This window comes from Columba livia, chromosome 23, assembly GCF_036013475.1.
Source record: "Columba livia isolate bColLiv1 breed racing homer chromosome 23, bColLiv1.pat.W.v2, whole genome shotgun sequence".
Taxonomy (NCBI): Eukaryota; Metazoa; Chordata; class Aves; order Columbiformes; family Columbidae; genus Columba; species Columba livia.
The window spans coordinates 6,384,365-6,401,583 of record NC_088624.1 but is presented as its reverse complement, the minus strand read 5'-3'; the positions used below and the strand labels follow the sequence as shown (position 1 = coordinate 6,401,583).

The window sequence follows — 17,219 nt, the reverse complement described above, 5'->3', positions numbered from 1 at the left end:
ACCCCATGGACGTTACAGGCTCGGGAGAAGAGCGGCTGGAAAGTGCCCGGCACAAAAGGACCTGGGGTGTTGGTGCCAGCGGCTGAACATGAGCCAGCGTGTGCCCAGGTGGCCAAGAGGCCACAGGATCCTGGCTGGTACCAGCACTGGTGTGGCCAGCAGGCCCAGGGCAGCGACCGTCCCTGTGCTGGGACCTGGGCACTCGAAACCTTGGGTCAGTTTTGGGTACCTCACGCTGAAAAAGACATTGAGGGTCAAAAGGGTCAGATTGGATATCAGGAAAAATGTATTCCCAGAAAGGGTTGTCAGGCACTGAAACAGGCCGCCCGGGCAGTGGTGGAGTCTCTTGAGGTGTTTAAAAGATGTGCAGATTATGTCCTTAGGGACATGGTTTAGTGCCAGTTTGGGGTTAATTATTGGACTCGATCTTGAGAGTCTCTTCCAATCAAAATGACTCTATGATTCTGAGCCACTCAGAGAAGTCAGGAGTTCGGGCCTGCCCATTGAACCAGGCTGCCCTGGGCGTGACCAGGAGCTCTGCTGAGTTCCAGGAAAGCAGGAAGACCCAGGAAGGCCATGGCCAAAGAGGTTCAAGCCTGGCAGGATGTCCACTATGAAGAGAACACGGGTCCTGTGGTTGGGATGCTCTCTGTGCAGCACAGGGCACTTCTGCGATGTCACCTCTGAGCTGCTGTGGCTGCCGTGTCCTCACTGCAGCTCCCCACGGCAGAGCCCAACTTGCCGTAGGCAACTTCTTCACTCAGAAGGGAAAGCAGACCTGTGCACTCCTATGGGCAGGGCAGGATCTCCAGGCATGCACTTCTTGGGCCTGGACAGATTTTAGTCTTTGCTTCCTCTCTGTCTGAGTGAGGAGGAGACTGACCCACGACATCTCACTTTTTGGAGGGGAAGCAGCCTTCTGAGGGGAAAGAACTGGGCCTTCCATGGAGATGGGTCCAGCAACGCCTGTGCTCTTACTGACTTGCGTGGGCTTTGTGACTGTGGTGCTGAGAATGCAGCAGGGACTTGGGCCGCGCAAGAGGCAGGCGGCTGCGGGCACGAGTCACATCACAGCCAGGCGAGGGACTTAGAGCCTGGTCCCTGTCAGCCGAACAAAGGCCTTCCACAAACATGGCCCTTCCGGACACGGGCTGAGCCTGCAGCCGCCTCCCTCTGCACATGGCAATGTCCACCCCTTGTGTCTGGCCCTCTGTACTGGATCCCGGGCTCAGAAAGACTTGGAGACACCCACTGGGGTGAAGAAAAACCAGCAGGCTGTACCCAGGTAGTCCGCAGCATCAAGGTGCTGACAGCTCTGGTTCGGACACACACAGCAGTGGTGAGCAGAGGTCCTGGCCAGCACATCAGTGTCACCACAAAGGCCCCAGAAGACCTGCTGGACTCTCCTGGGGCCTCTGGGGCTATGGTCCCTTTCTCTCTGCAATGGATTAAAACCTGCATGTCTCAGGACATGAGCATCATACCAAAGCCAAGAGGCTCGTTGTCCCAAAGAAGAGGTAAAGAGGCTAAAGATTGTGCCTTTATTTGTTGCTTTGAACACATCGAGCCAAGACTTCTGGCTGACCTGAGTCTGTCAGCCAACACACGGCCACAGAGTCCTTTGTCAAGCGCGTGTGCTGTCAGTGCTGCTGCAGGAACTCATTTGGTCACCTGCCTGCTGCCAGCAATCCCTGAGCTCCGGAGGCACGCTGGCGGTCAGGGCTGTCTGCAACCTGGTGTTCTCAGGTGTGCAATGGCTTCTCTAAGCTGCCTGGCTCTTTCTTCCAGCTGCTTGCTAATGAGAGCCAGCTTAGCAGCCTTGTGCTTGAGCCGGTCCGCTTCCTCCCGCACTGGAGGACAGCTTGCCTTCCCCAGCAGACAGTTCCCTTGAATGACACTGCATTGCCGCTCGAGGTCCTTCAGGGTGCTCTGGAGGTGGGCGTTCTGCTCCAGCAGCCTGACGTAAGTGCTCCCAGGCAGCCCGTCCTGCTGCTGCTCTACGGCCGCAACAGCCACCTGTGCTGCCGAGCGCCCGCGGCCGCTCCTTCCTTGCGGCGGGGACTCCAAGCAGCGCAGCGCAGCACCGAGTCTTGCCCCGCAGTCTCTGGCCAAACCTGCGCGCTGTTCCCTTCCTCCCGCAGACGAGCCTCTGTGAAGGTCTTGCCAGTTTTCTGCTGCCCTTCTCCATGGCCGGAGTAAGATGCCATGAGGCTCTCCAAAGAGCAGGGCCCGGTGGCCCCGGTGTGCAGGCGGCGCCAGACCCTGGCCTGGGTGCAGGAAGCGGGCTGCTCGCCCTCGAACCGCTCCGAGATGTACTTCAGGAAGAGTCTCCTCTGCTGCAGCAGTAGGTCTTCCAGGCGGAGGATGCGGGCGGCCTGCTCGCCATGGCTCTCCCAGCGCAGCTTGCTGAGGACGTCCTGCAGCTCAGCGCGGGCCCGGCTGCTGCTCCCGGCTCCTCTCACCATCTCCTTGGCCAGCTGCCGCTGCAGGTCCCGTGCCTCACGGACGGCGTTGCCGCGCTGCTGCTGCAGCGTCCCCTGCGCCTGGCGCAGCTCGGCCTCCTTGGAGCGCAGCAGCTGGCGGATGTGCACCGCCCGCTGCCACCGGATGAGCTCCCGCAGCCGCTGCAGCTCCCGCGCCTGCCGCTGCGCCCATGCGGAGTGCAGCCATGTGGCCAGGAGCCGCCGGTCCCGCTCGGCCGCCTCCTTCAGCTCCCGGGTTTGCAGCGGTGAAGCGGCAGCGCGGCTCTCGGGCGCGGAGTCGCTCGGCCTCCAGCTCAGCCCGCACCCTCTCCAGCTGCCGCTGCCGCTCGTCCTTCAGCATCAGGCCCCGGCGGGGCGAGGGGCGGCTGAGCACCCCGGGCCCCCGGCCCACGCCCTGCTGGCTCCCGGCTGCGGCCATGCCAACCACACGCCGCCACCAACAGCCGCCGAGGCTGCGCGTCGCTCCCTCCCAGCAGCTGCTGCCGCCCTTGACCGCGCAGAGCGGACACAGCGTCTGCAGCCGGCCGGGCTGGGCGAGCGTGGCCTCAGCCCCGGGTCCTGGCCCCGGCACACAAAGCGGGTGGGGCCGCATGGCTTGTGAGGTGTGTCCTGGCCCCGAGCAGGCACCATTGCTCAGCGCTTGGCAACACCGGCTTCCTGCTGGATGGGGCTTCGTTTCCCTCTCAGCCCTCAATGGTTCTGCACGTGAGGAGCTGCAGGATGTGACTGAAATACATCTTGACTGGAAAACTGGGGGTTTGCTGATGGGCCTTCTCACACAGCGCAATTGGCCAAGGAAGCCATCGTGGGGCATCTAATGGCGTCTCCTGGGAACGTGCTGCAGTTCTTTTCAGAGGCTTTTTCAGTCCTTTGGACCAGACCGGCTCTGGACATCACGAGACACTTTGGTTATTTAAACTGAAAACAGAGCTGCCAGTTTTCCTCCCCGCACCTCAAAGTCCCAAGTGCCAAACCCTGGGGCCCCGTCACCTCCTGGGGCTCCCGGCTCAGGAGCGGTGGTGCTGGCCCAGACGCCGGTGCCCGCAGGGGGCTGGTGGCCAGGACATGGTGGCCCTGATGGGCTGATGGGGTCGGCTGGCAGAGAAGGATCTGGGGGTGCTGACTGACAGCTGCTTGAATATGAACCAGTGTGTGCCCAAGTGGCCAAAAAGGCCAACAGCATCCTGGCTTCTATCAGGAATAGTGTGGCCAGCAGGACTAGAGAGGTGATTGTTCCGCTGTACTCGGCACTGGTGAGGTCAAACCTTGAATCTTGTTTCCAGTTTTGGGCCCCTCGTCGTACGAAGGACATTGAAACACCAGAGAGAGCGCAGAGGAGGCGACAAAGCTGGTGAAGGGTCTGGAGCACAAGTGTGACGAGGGGCTGTTGAGGGAACTGGGGCTGTTCGGCCTGGAGAACAGGAGCTGAGGGGAGACCTTATCACTGTCTACAACTGCCTGAAAGGAGGTTGTAACATGGACGGTGTTGGTCTGTTCTCCCAAGTAGCAAGTGATAGGACGAGAGGAAATGACCTCAGTTTGCACCAGGGGAGGTCTAGATTGGATATTAGGAAAAAATTCTTCACAGAAAGGGCTGTCGGGCACTGGAACAGGCTGCCCAGGGCAGTGGTGGAGTCACCATCCCTGGAGGGGTTTAAAAGGCGTTTAGACGAGGCTCTTAGGGACATGCTTTAGTGCGAGAGTTGCGTTAGGTTACGGTTGGACTCGATGAGTCAGGGGGTCTGAAAGGGCCCGACAGCTGATGTCCTCTTCTCCCTCCCACTTTTGCAGGGTTGTCTCCCTCCACAAGACATGTCCTGCTACAGCCCACGCCTGCCAGCTGCCTGCGGCCCAGTCCCGCTTGCCAACAGCTGCAACGAGCTGTGCGACATCCAGTGCGCCGACTCCATCGCTGCCATCCAGCCCCCGCTGGTCCTGGTGATGTTGCCAGGCCCAATCCTCAGCTCCTTCCCTCAGGGCACAACTGTGGGATCCACCACATCGGCTGCTGTGGGGAGCTCCCTCAGCATTGCCATTGTGCATGTTGCTTCTGGGGGCTACCTGGGGATGGGTGTTTGGGTGGTCTGGGCCATGGGCTCTGCGGGCCTCTGGGACGCTGAAGCCAGTGGATTGCCTGCCCACGGTCAAGCACTGGGAGCCCGGAACAAACCCTGCAGCCAGCCCTGAGAGCACGGCCATGGTCTGCAGAGGAGTTGGGCTCCCACCGCTCCCCCTGCAGGAAGGGGCCTGCACGGGCCTTCTGCCTCTTCCCAAGGAAGCCTCTCTCTTTCCCCGTCTTGGTCTGCTTGACTTTATGCTTCCCATGAAATCCTCCCTTCCTCCCTTCCTTCCTTCCTTCATTCCTTCCTTCCTCCCTCCCTCCCTTCCCTCCTCCCTTCTCTCCTCCCTCCCTCCGCCCTTCCCAGTGGGTAATACGTGATTGCCAGAGCCTTGCAGGGGAGCTGGAAAAGCAGCATGCCTGTCAGGGAGGTTTTCCTTCAGACGGCAGCATTTCTCTGAGCTTTCCTCAGCCTCCAAACTGCGTTGCTTAAGCAGTTTTTCTCATTAAAGACAGTTGGCATCAGCTCTGCAGGACACTCCTATTTCATCCTCCCCTCTTCTCCAATGCCAGCCAGCTGAGAACCCACAACAGTTCCTTGGTAAATGACAGGTTTACCCATGGTTCCTGGCCTTGAGAGAGCCTCATCTTTTGACCCTGACATCTCATAGCGCTGGAGGCAAGGCCAGGTGGAGTGAGAGCTCTTGGGGAAGGAGCCCCATTACTACTTGGCACAGCTCAAAAGCCACGAAACAAAGTATAAGTCTGAAAACTCACAGAACCTCCCTGAGTGGAAGGGTTCCCTGGAGGATGATCTGTTCCAAGGCGTTGTGGGGAAGGGAGCCTAGATGAGATTATCTAGCGCCTGTCCAATCGCATCTTGAAAAGCCGAAGTCATGGGGACTCTGGCACCTCCCTGGAGAGGCTGTAAATTCCCTTGGAGGCACTGAACCGCCCCAGGGTCACTCTCCCGTGTTCCTTCCTGGGAAGGTGTGTGGGGCTGTGCTGTTCAGTCATTTCCTGATGTGAATGCTGAGACCTGTCTCCCAAAGGTCCTCAGAGCGCAGCCCAGCTACTGTGGGAGTGGGCCAGGCCCCAAAAGGCAAAAGCTGGAGGCTGTTTCCTCCCCTCCCATGTCCAGCAGGATAAGAAGGTGCAGGCATCAGGAGCCGCCACCGCCGGAGCAGCTGGAGCTGCAGCTGGAGCCGGAGCCAGAGCAGCAGGAGCAGGCAGCGCGAGATCAGGAGCAGCGGCAGTGCCAGCAGCCTCAGGAGCAGCAGCAGTGTGCTGGTGAGGTGGCCGAGTGGTGAAGGGATGGACTGCTAATCCATTGTGCTCTGCACGCGTGGGTTCGAATCCCATCCTCATCGGGCACTTGGCAGTGGTCAGAGTTCCTGGGTGTGAGCAGCCTGATGTGTGCCCCCAGTGAGCCTTTGTTTTAAGACGAGAGTTGCCTGAAAAGACCTTGCAGGTGGCTCAGGACTCACCTCCGCACGAGGAATAGGAATGGAAAAGGAAGATCCAATCCAGGGAACTCACAGGACTGTCAGCCTCTCCTCAGCCCCTGGGAAGAGAGACACTGAAACATCCTGCAAGGACTTTCCAAACACAGGCAGCACAGGAAGGTGGCTGGAGTAGTAAAGCATAAAGCTGCAGTCATGCTGAAGCGCTGGTAGCCGTCTGCAGTGAGGTGACCGGCGTGGTGGAGCAGAGAAGAGCAGGCAATGCTGTTCACCTCGCCATCAGTGAGGCTCAACCAGCCACGGAAACGAGAAAGAAAATACATCTAAGACACTTTCTGTCACAGAACACATTTCAAATAAGGTTTTTTATTTTTTTTGAATGGGAGGCATTGGTCTTCTCTGTTCTCAGAATCTCAGAATCACTGGGGTTGCAAGGGACCTGCTGATATCCTTTAGTCCAAGCCAACTGCTCCAGCAGGGTCACCTTGAGCCGGTTGTGTAGGACACAGTCTACTTGGGTTTTGAGCATCTCCAAGGCTGGAGATGCACAACCTCTCTGGGCAATCTGCTCCACTGTACGACACCCACATGCCTCCCGGTAAGAAAGTGTTTGCTGCCTTTGAGATGGAATTCCATATGTTTTAATTTGTGCCCACGACATCCTGCACTGCCAGTCGGCGCTACCGGTGAGAGTCTGGCTGCCTCTTCATTCCCTGCCGTTCGTATGGGGACAATCCCGGCTCCCAGGGCCTCCCCTCACGCTCCAGACACACAAACCCTCTACAGCTGTGTGACAAAGCGGGTTCTGCAGGGCAGACCTGTGTGGAGGCCGAGCAGCCAGAAACGCCCCCTGCCCAAGGGCTGTGGGGCCTGGGGGTCAAGGGCAACTGTTGTCTCCAAAACAAGGTTTGCTGCCCAGTTCACAATTTGCCCAATTGTAGCACACAGAGATGAGATGTTATTTGTCACAGAGTTGTGCAGGTCTGGGTGCTGGAATACAGCCAGCACACCAGGAAGAAAAGTAGCAGCCACTATGTACAAAATGTTACCGTCCCCAGGGAGTCCTGCAGACCTAATTGGTCACACATTTGCATATTGGTTACATAATCATTTCAGCATTTAGTGACCAACGTTCAGCTAAAGGACACTTCATCCAGCCATCTCAAGATGCGTTTTAAACAAAACTCAAGTAATTGTGCAGGCTTCAAACGTCTAAAGCTGCGAGGTCAGTGATCTCTGTAGTTTCTAATTACGTGTTTTGTTAGTCGCTCTTATCCTTGTTAGTGGAGCAGATTGACCAAAAGTGAAAGGATTTAGATACATTTCGGTTAGCGCTTTCCAAGAGGATTCATTCTTTTAAGTGGTAATGACTACAATTCCCTCTTTGGGACTTATTTGTGTACATCTACATATCAAATAAGTCCCACCTTTTCTAAACTGTCTTTGTGAGTGCAACAGAACGCTTCACCACACATTGCAGCATAACATACAAATATAACAACTGCTAACACGATCATTCCAATCCACCTCTTAATCCACGACTGTGAATCAGGAATCCAGGGCAAAAATCCTGTCCAAACCTCTTGAAATCCGTACGAGCTGTTGTCTTTCTGTGCCTCACGCAAGACGGCAACATGTTTCTGATCTCCTCTAACTCAGTCTTGATTCTTCCAGATTGATCAAAATTCAAACACGGTGTTTTCCCAAAAGTGTCCCAAGACATATAAACAGGAAGGGATATTCCTAATACAGGCACCCTTCATTTGAATTTTCAGGACCTGTGTGCATTCCCAGCAGCGGGTCTTGTCACCCGTCTGCATGGTCTGCTGGGTCAGCATGAAATGGACATTTTGGGCCCATGATTCTCCTGATTTAATCATCTGTGAACTCACCGTGTAACCCCGTGAACCATCTAACAGGCAATGACCACCTGATTGTAGAAACAGATCTCTACAAAGAAACAGGTTAATGTAAAGTGCAATTAATACTAATAAAAATCCTTGTATGAGGTTCTATTGCAGTCCAAGTGCAGTTCATCACATTTCTGCAGTTTTAGGGATAAAGTAGTGATCTTGTCTATCAGGTACTCCTGGGTAACTCAGACATTCCTGAGTGTCACCAGTAACAGGACTGGGTAGGGAATATCACATTTGTGATGGATCCATTCAGGTGGTCTCTGGGGTGCTGTCACCGTTATTGGCTTTCACGGCTTTTGTCCCAGACATTTCCCAAGCGTTTTGCATTTCCTTGTGGATAACATCTTGTTTGAATAGTTTATGCATTTTCTTGAGCACGCTAAGCCATTTTACCATTTATTTGGTGGATAACCATCTTTTGCCTAATTCTACTCAGGTAATATCCATTTACACTTCACGTGCCAATGCTGTCAGTTGTGTTAACTAGACCTGACTCATTCCAACAGACAAACTTCCATAAATCAACTGCTTCACTTCACTGGCGTTGAACTTGGTTCCAAACGGCTTCATGTCATTGACTCTGCTCTCTTTGAAAGGTCACGGGAACGAAGGGAAGGTGCAAACTCTCCAAAATACGGACATTGCACCCACCCTAAAAATGGACGAGGAGGAAAATCTCAGGAACTACAGGCTGGTCGATGAAACTTTACATTTTGAGTTCCTGTTGTTATTGTTTTAATGGAAAACAAAGCTTACAGGAGAGAAAGAATTGCACAAGAGCAACACCTTTGACAGATGCTCACCAGAACTGTTAAACAATGCCATCTCCATTTTCTTTAGGAACCCCCCACCAACTTTATATTAAAAAAATCAGTTGGCAAAAATTTGCAGTTGATCATTTACTTAGTAATTATACTCAAACCTTTGCAATTTAGATTGTTTCGAGTGAAAACTAAATGCATTGGTGTCCGCTTTCCACCTCCCACTGTCTCTTTGTGTGAGCAGAGTAATTGGTGCAGTGAAGAACGTCTTGGTTTGGTTTTCGTTTGCCTGTTTGTTTCAATGCAATTTCTTGTGGCCGAGTGCTTTGGCTCCTTGTGTTTCTACCTGGGGCTTATCCAGGAGAATCCATCAGAGTGCACCAGCCTCTCCAGAGGGAGAACAAACACGACAAGCAAACTGAGGAAACTAAACGGTGTCGGGTTTGTGGTGACAAATCCAATAGATCTGAGGGTGTCTCAGTTGTGAGTCGTCTTCTCTGGGTGATGCGTCCACACTCTGGTGCTTCAGCTGGTGACAGCGGGAGCTGCATTAGAACACAGAGTTACTGCTCTGCATGTTTTCCTGGTTTTCCTTCCAAAGGAAGCTGTGCTGCACATGGCATTGGTATTTATCCTCACATATGATTGACAGTATATATATATATGTATATGGTATTTCACTACGTCTGGAGACAGTTTTGTGACCAGATAGGTCCAACGACATTGAATATGGCATTGCATGCCTACCTAGAAATAAAATCTGCATTCTCAGTACGTATGGCAGACACATCTACACAGGTGTCTGTTTCTGGGTTTCTTAAACACGGACCAGTTCTTGCATCTTTACTGTTTAAATGTGGAAACTGAAGGAGACTTTTTAAAAAAGAAAAAAAAACGTTCTCCGAATGTCCCTTTTTATTCAAAATAAAACTACAGAATTCCCAAACATTTCAGTAAATACAATTTCTGCTTAGTCTTTTCTTCCTAATGCATTTTAGCAGAAGAACACTCATTCTGTACTAGGCATGACGTGTTTTCTGTCATGGTCTTTATTCCCCAGATCTCATGCCAGACTCTGTTTCTCCTACATGTAATTATACATAGAAATTAGCCTCTGGGGGTAATTATTGGAGATCATTGGAGATAACAACCTTCCTCTTCCCTTTCATTTCTTTGATTGGCAGACGACTTTATCAGCTCAGTGCTTATGGTACAAGGGAAGCTTTCCCAGCAAAGACAGCGAGTCCTTGGAAGGAAAACCTCTCAGGTGGGTCAGAGAAGATCCATCTGATCCACTGCTCGTTCCTGCAGTTTAAAGGCCACACGCACGGCTGGAAATCCTGAACTGGTAAGTCAGTCTTCATGTTTTCTTACAGTAACAGATGAATAGATCAAGAAATCATAGATCAGTTACAGTGTAAATGATTGCGCTGAATCCTTCAACAAGCAATTCTTCTTGATTATCCCATCCAATACATTTTCATCATGTAAACTGCCAGATGTATAGTGAGGGAATACACTTGTAAGTCAAGAATAATGGCAAAACACATCCAGTTTTTCAGTTAAATTCTCTGTCCTGCTCGCCATTTCCTGGATTCTTCTGTTTCATGTTTAGAGACAGAAACTGCCAAAGCTTCGTTCCTGGATTCCAGCCAGATTTGTCACCCCCTCACTAATAAAAAGACCACACATGTTCAGGGGAGGAAAGGAAATAGCTGAAGAGTATATTACTGTTCTGGATAGATTAATGCCTCTTTTGTACAACACGTTTTTCTCTCATGCATACACAAGCATGCATATATTAACGAGCTGTAAAATCTAAGAGATTGGAAAGAAGCGTGTTTATGTGTTCATTATTTGCTCTCATTGCCCTTAAAAGCAGGAAGAAGAAACCTCACCTTCTCCACCTTAAATCATTTATGGTATGGACAACTACTTAAAGGTTAGTAAAGGATCACTAAAATGTCCATGAGGAGAAATTGGCATTTCTAGAGCACAAATAAGAGATGTGTTTTGCAAGGAGATTGATCCATATACAGTATTACAGTCTAGACTACAAATGCTCAGTCGATGTCTCAAGCAGATATCCACTGAGTATAAAAGGAATCTAGAGCAAAACAGTCAATGGGAACATGCAAGGTCTGCTCTAAGTTACTGTCTAAATCAGAGCTGAGAGCAAACTGAAACAAGAAAGAACTCTTCTTCTCTGTCCAAGACAGGTGTTTAGTACAAGCCAGAGGAACCACCCACTGCAGGATCTGGTCTTTAGATTCAGTTCAAAGTTCTTGCTTAAACATAAATTCCTAAAATCTGTGACTAAGGGATTTGTAATCTCTGTAGCAGTCTCTCCTATGACCGTCACTGCTGCCCCTGGAAACACAAAGGTGGATAATTTCCTATTAGGAAATGAAGAAAGTCTGACATTTTCAAAACTCCGTGTTCCATTAGCATTACACCTGTGTTTTTAGTAATTTTTATCCCTGTACCACCTGAACCTCTGTGGTGCTGCTCTCAGTAGCGGGAATGTCAGCAGCCAGTCTGTGTTCTTCACATTCCATCCTACATGAAAACAGTGTGCGCTACAGAGGGGTTTTGCTACATTTTGGGTTGATTTTCTAGTGTTGCTATTGATAGTACAGTAACAAACCACTGGAATAAAGACATGCGTCCCTCTCACTTTCTTTCCTGTAAGAAATGTTGTTCTACTTTGTAGAAAGTTTCCACAGGAAACAGTTTACTAAATGCCCCAGTTCTTCACATGAACTCGCTGTTGTGGAACTGTTCTGTTTGTTTTTCTCCACTGACACCTGCAGGGATCGCTGTGGGCACCCGGCATGGAATGAAGAACCAAACTGCTGTCAGAGAGTTCATTCTCCTGGGATTTTCCTATGGGCTGCAGGTTCAGACGTCACTTTACCTGATCTTTCTGGCTACCTACATGGTAACAATCACTGAGAATGCCATTATTATCTTTGTGGTGAAAAGGAACCATCACCTCCAAAATCCCATGTGTTATTTCCTGGGGAACTTGTCCTTCCTGCAGATTTGTTATGTCTCAGTAACACTGCCCAGGCTTTTGCTTGGGTTCCGGTCCCAGAGCATGACCATCTCATTCTCCGGCTGCATGACCCAGTTATACTTCTTCATCTCCCTTATGTGCACTGAATGTGTCATCTGTGACCGCTCTTTGGCTGTGTGCCATCCCCTGCGCTATCCAGCCATCAGGACGCACAAGTTGTGCCTTCAGCTGTTGATTCTCTCATGGGCAGGAGGCTTTTCCATCTCCTTGGTCAAGGTGTCTTTAGTTTCACAACTCACGTCATGAACCACTTCTTTTGTGACATCTCTCCCGTCCTGAGCCTTTCCTGCACTGACACGTCCCTTGCAGAGACAGTGCACTTTGTGTGAGCCTTGGTGGTCCTGCTGATACCTCTCCTGATCATTGTTTTCTCCTACTGCTGTATCCTGTCAACTATCTTGTGTGTGCTTCAGTGCAGGGAAGGAGAAACGCCCTTTCCACTGGTACCTCCCATTTGGCTGTAGTCATGATCGTTTTCTCGGCCACTCTCTTCATGTACGCCAGGCCCAGGAGGATCCATCCGTCCAAACTCAACAAAACAGTGTCTGTCTTTTGTGCTGTGTTCACTCCAGCACTGAACCCTCTGATCTATTGTCTGAGGAACAAGGAGGTGAAAGAGAGTCTGAGAAAGACCACGGGCACAAGCTGCTTTGCACACCAGTAAGTTCTGAGGATAAGGATACGGAGGAACATGGAGAGGAGTGACAAGTGTCCTTCTTGAAATGTGGTTGAGTAAACCTCTACAGCTTGTTCATCACTGACTCCGTCATCACTGACTCATTGCACTGAAGCCCGGCAAGGAAGAAATGGTATGTGGAAATGTCTCCTTCCCATTCGTGAGCGCTGTGACGCTGAATATTCTGCTACAGTATCAATAAAATAAGCCATAATAGGACTTTGGCTGATGGATTATTTCCTTTTGAAAATCCTAAGCCCTAGATTTATAGTTTTCAAAACCATGTAGGAATATTGGAAATTGAAATAAATAACTTTGGCTTTTTCTATGGATAAACAATGTTTAATCCAATTCCTTAACTGTATTCCTTAAACACGTGTTCATTAGAGCAAAAGCAAAACAGCGCAGGGTGCGCGGGGGATTCGCTCCGCCCAACACGCACACCTTTTAACAACAAGAGCTGTGCTTAAATACAGTGAGGTGTTCCATATTCACAATGACCCCAGGAACGCCTGTACATATTCATAACCTTTCCCGCTTCTCATTACAAGGAGTCTCGGAGAAGCATTTCCAGTCTCCTCTTTGAGCCGCCCTGTTCGCCTGCGCTGTGTCACTTGGTGGTTTTGAGGAGGGTCTTTGGGGTCTTTGGATGAGACTTCATAAACAAGTCTCATAACTTTTTACCTAGAACTTAACCACCTTTCCTTTTTCCAGCTTCAGAGCCCGAGCCTCATTTGGTTACACCTGTAAACACTGAACATCTCAGCACGAATCGCAGCTGCATTTCTCGCACTGTGAAGATATTTGGGTGCTGAACTCCGAGCTCAGCGCTGGCGGGGTGAAGTTCCTCCCTGAGGGGATGAGGGGAGGAGGGGGCGGGGCCAAGGGCCGGCGGCGCGCGGGGCTGAGACGGCGAGCTGCGATTGGCCGGCCGGGACGCAGCGGCCGTTCCCGCCCGAGCCTTCGGGCGAGAGACAGAGCGGGAGTGCGGGGAGCGGCCGGGACGGGGCCGCCCCACAGAGAGCCCAGAGAGCGGGGTTCTGGGACTCTGCCCCGGGAACGAGCGACAGGAGGAGAGGGAACGGCCCCGATGGTACCAGGTGACGTTCTGACTGGAGACTGGAAAGTGTTCCTCCCAGCAAGGGCGGTCGGGCACTGAACAGGCTGCCCAGGGCAGTGCTGGAGTCGCCATCCCTGGAGGGGTTTCCACATGAGCTCCCGAGGGACATGGGGCAGTGCCGGGGGGGTTATGCTTGGACTCCAGCATCTTCAAGGTGTTTGACAACCAAAAGGGTTCTGTTGCACACTCAATTTTCACACTGTCATAGAGCCCGAAGGTCCCAGCGGGGTTTGGATCAGCGTGTTCTGGAACATTCTCAGTGGGTCAGGTCTGTGTCAAGAGTGTGGTGGAAACGAAAAGAGAGAAGGTGGAGAGAACAGTGGGGAGATGGAGGAGCAAGAGTGAAGGTGAATACCAGAGAGAGCAAGTGTGTGCAGGTCAGCAGTGATCACCCCAACCTGCCCCACAAACACGGCACCCAAAACTCCTGCACCCCAAAATACTCTTCCCAAACCCTGCACGCCCAGCTCCTTCCCCCCAAACCCTGCACCAAAAACCCTGCCCCGCAATCCGCACCCCCAAATCCTCCACCCCCAGATCCTGTCTTCCCAAACCCTGCACCCCAAATCCTGCAGCACCAAACCCTGCACCCCAAACCCTGTACCCCTAAAGCCTACAATTGAAACCTTGCACCCCCTAATCCTGCCCTCCCAAATCCTGAACCCCGAAACCCTGCACCCCAAACCCGGCATTCCCAAATGCAGCACCCCCAGTTCCTGAACACCCAAACACTGCACCCCCAAATAAGACAGCCCCAAACCCTGCACCCCAAAATCCTCCACTCCCAAAGTCTGCACCCCACAAACCTGGACCCCCACATGTGCATCCCCAAATCATGCCCTCCTGAAACGCTGCACTTCAAACCCTGCACCCCCAAATCCTGCCACAAACACCCTGCCTCCCCAAACCCTACACCCCAAGATCCTTCCCCCACCTCCTGAAACCCCAAACCCTGCACCCCAAAGAATTCACTCTCAAAACTTGCACCTCCAAATCCTCTGCACTGGCAGATCCTGCACCCCTAAACCCTGAAAGCCCAAATATTGCACCCCCAGATCCTTCCTCAACACCCTGCACCCCCAAATTCCCCACCCAAAAGCCTGCACCACCAGATCCTGCACCCCCAAATCCTGCACCCTGAAACCCTGTGTCCCCAAATCCTCCACCCCCAAAACCAATGCACCACCAAACCCTGCACCCCAAATCCCTGCAACCCCAAATCCCTGCAACTAACCCTGTCCCCCCAAATCCTCCACTCCAAAACCCTGCACCCTGAAACCCTGCACCTCCAGATCCTTCCCTCAAACCCTGCACCCCAATGTGCTGAACACCTGAAACGTGCACCTCAAAACCCTGCACCCCGTATCCTGACCCCCCAGATAATGCCCCCAAAACTCCTACATCTCCAATTCTTCCCCCCTAAACTCTGCACCCACAAAACGTGCACCCCTAAATTGTGCGCCCCCAAATCCTTCCTCCCAAGCCATGAACCCCCCCAAACCTGTAATACCAAACTCTGCATCCCTGAATCCTGCACCCCGAAATCCTTCACCCACAAATCCTTCACCCCAAAATTCTGCACCCCCCAATCCTGCCTCATCAAGCCCTGTACCCTAAAGCTCTGCACTCCAAGGGCCTGCACTGTAAATCCTGCACCCCCAAACCCCTGCACAGCCAAACCCTTGACCCCCAAATCCTGCAACCCTAAACCAGGCACCCCCAAACCCTTCCCCACCAAACCCTGCACCCCCATATCCTGCACCCCAAGACCCTGCGCTCCCAAATCCTTCATCCCCAAGGCCCCCAAGACCGTCACCCCTCAAACCCTGAACCCCTGAAATCCTGTTCCCTAAGACCCTTCACCCCCAGGTCCTGAAACCCAAACCCCTGTACCCCAAAATACTGCACCCCAAACCCTGCAGGCCAACCCCGGCACTGCAGAGCCCTTCAACGCAAAGTCCTGCACCCCCAGTTCCTGAACACGCTAAACCTGCCCCCCAAATCCTGCACCTCAAAACCTTGCACCCCCAAATCATTTTCCTTCAAATCCCACACCCAAAGCTCATACACCCCAAGATCTTGCACCCCAAAACCCTGCCCACTAAACTTTGTACCCCCAAACCCTGCACCCCAAAATCCTGCATCCTCAAACCCTGAACTGCTAAATCATGCACCCCCAGATCCTGACCCCCAATCTCTGCACCCACAAACACTGCACTCCACAACCCTACACCCCCAAATCCTGAATCCCCAAATCCTGCACGCCCAGGTCCTGAACACCTGAACACCCCCAAATCCTTTAACCCCCAAACCCAGCAACCCCAAATCTTGTATGCCCAGATCCTTCTCCAAACACCCTGCACCCCAAACCCCTGCACCCCACAGTCTTGCTCCCCCAAATCCTGCAATCCCAAACCCTGCACCCAAAATACTGCCCCCGAAACCCTGATCCCTGAAACACTCCACCTCTAAACCCTGTACCCCTAAATCCTTCCCCAACACCCTGCACCCCCAAACCCTGCACCCCAGAACCCTGTACCCCAAATCCCTCACCCAAAACCCCTGCACCCCTCAAACCCTGCACCCCAAGATCCTGCTCCCCTAAATCTTGAACACCCAAACCTTGCACCCTCAAATCTTGCACCCCCAGACCCTGCACCCCAAAAGCATTCATGCCCAAATCCTGCACCCCCAGCTCCTGCACCCCCAAATCCTGAAACCCAAATCCTGTACCCCCAGACCCTGCACCCCAAAACCTTCACCTCCAAATTCTGTCCCCCAAACCCTTCACCCACCAACCCTACACCCCTAAATTCCGCACCCGCAGATCCTGCCCCCCAAAATCCTGCACTCTTAGACCTGACTTCTAAATGCTGCACCCCCAAACTGGTGCAGCCCTAAATCCTGAAGCCCCAGATCCTTCCCTCCCATACCCTGCAGCCCCAAATCCTGAACCCCCAAATCCTGCATCTCTAATCCTCCACCCCCTTAACCCTGCGCCCCCAAATCATCCAGACGCATGTCCCGAACCCAGCATCCCAACCCTGCCCCCCCAAAACCTACATCCCCAAATCCTGCAACCCCAGGTCCTGAACACCCAAAATCTGCACCCCCAAATCCCTTAACTCCCAAAACGTGCACCCCCAATTCTGCCTCTCCAAGACCTGCACCCCCAAACCCTGCACCACTAAATTCTGCATCCCCAAATCCCTTAACTCCCAAATCCTGCACCCCCAAACCCTGCACCCCCAAGCCCCTGTACCCCAAATCCTGCCCCCCACAAATGGCACCCTAAAAACCTGCACCCCCAAATCCTTTGTTACCCAGCCCTTCACCCCAAACCCCTTCACCCCAAGATCCTGCTGCCCTAAACCCTACACCCCCAAATCATCCCTCCCAACCCTGCCCCCCAAACCCTGTCCCCCTAAAGCCTGACCCCTATACCCTGCTCCCCAAAACCCTGCTACTCCAAATCTTGTACCCTCCGATCCTTCCCCCAACACCCTGCACCCCCAAACCCTGCATACCCAAATCCTTCCATCCTAAATTCTGCACCGCTAAACCCTGCACCCCACTCCTCCACCCAAAATTCTGCCCCCCCAACTTGCACTCTACACCCCCAAACCGTGCACTGCCAACCCCTGAACGCCCAAGTCCTCCGC

At 52.7% G+C, this 17,219-nt stretch overlaps 1 protein-coding gene across 1 annotated transcript; it reads left to right on the top strand.

The window, feature by feature from the left end:
• The first annotated feature begins 2,899 nt into the window (after positions 1 to 2,899).
• LOC135576113 (olfactory receptor 6B1-like) lies at positions 2,900 to 13,281 on the top strand. Its single transcript, XM_065039482.1, is given in 6 exon segments — positions 2,900 to 3,085; positions 4,275 to 4,469; positions 5,595 to 5,832; positions 11,496 to 11,996; positions 11,999 to 12,165; positions 12,168 to 13,281. Coding segments are annotated over 6 exon segments (1,545 nt in total). The 3' UTR covers positions 12,426 to 13,281.
• Positions 13,282 to 17,219: the final 3,938 nt, after the last annotated feature.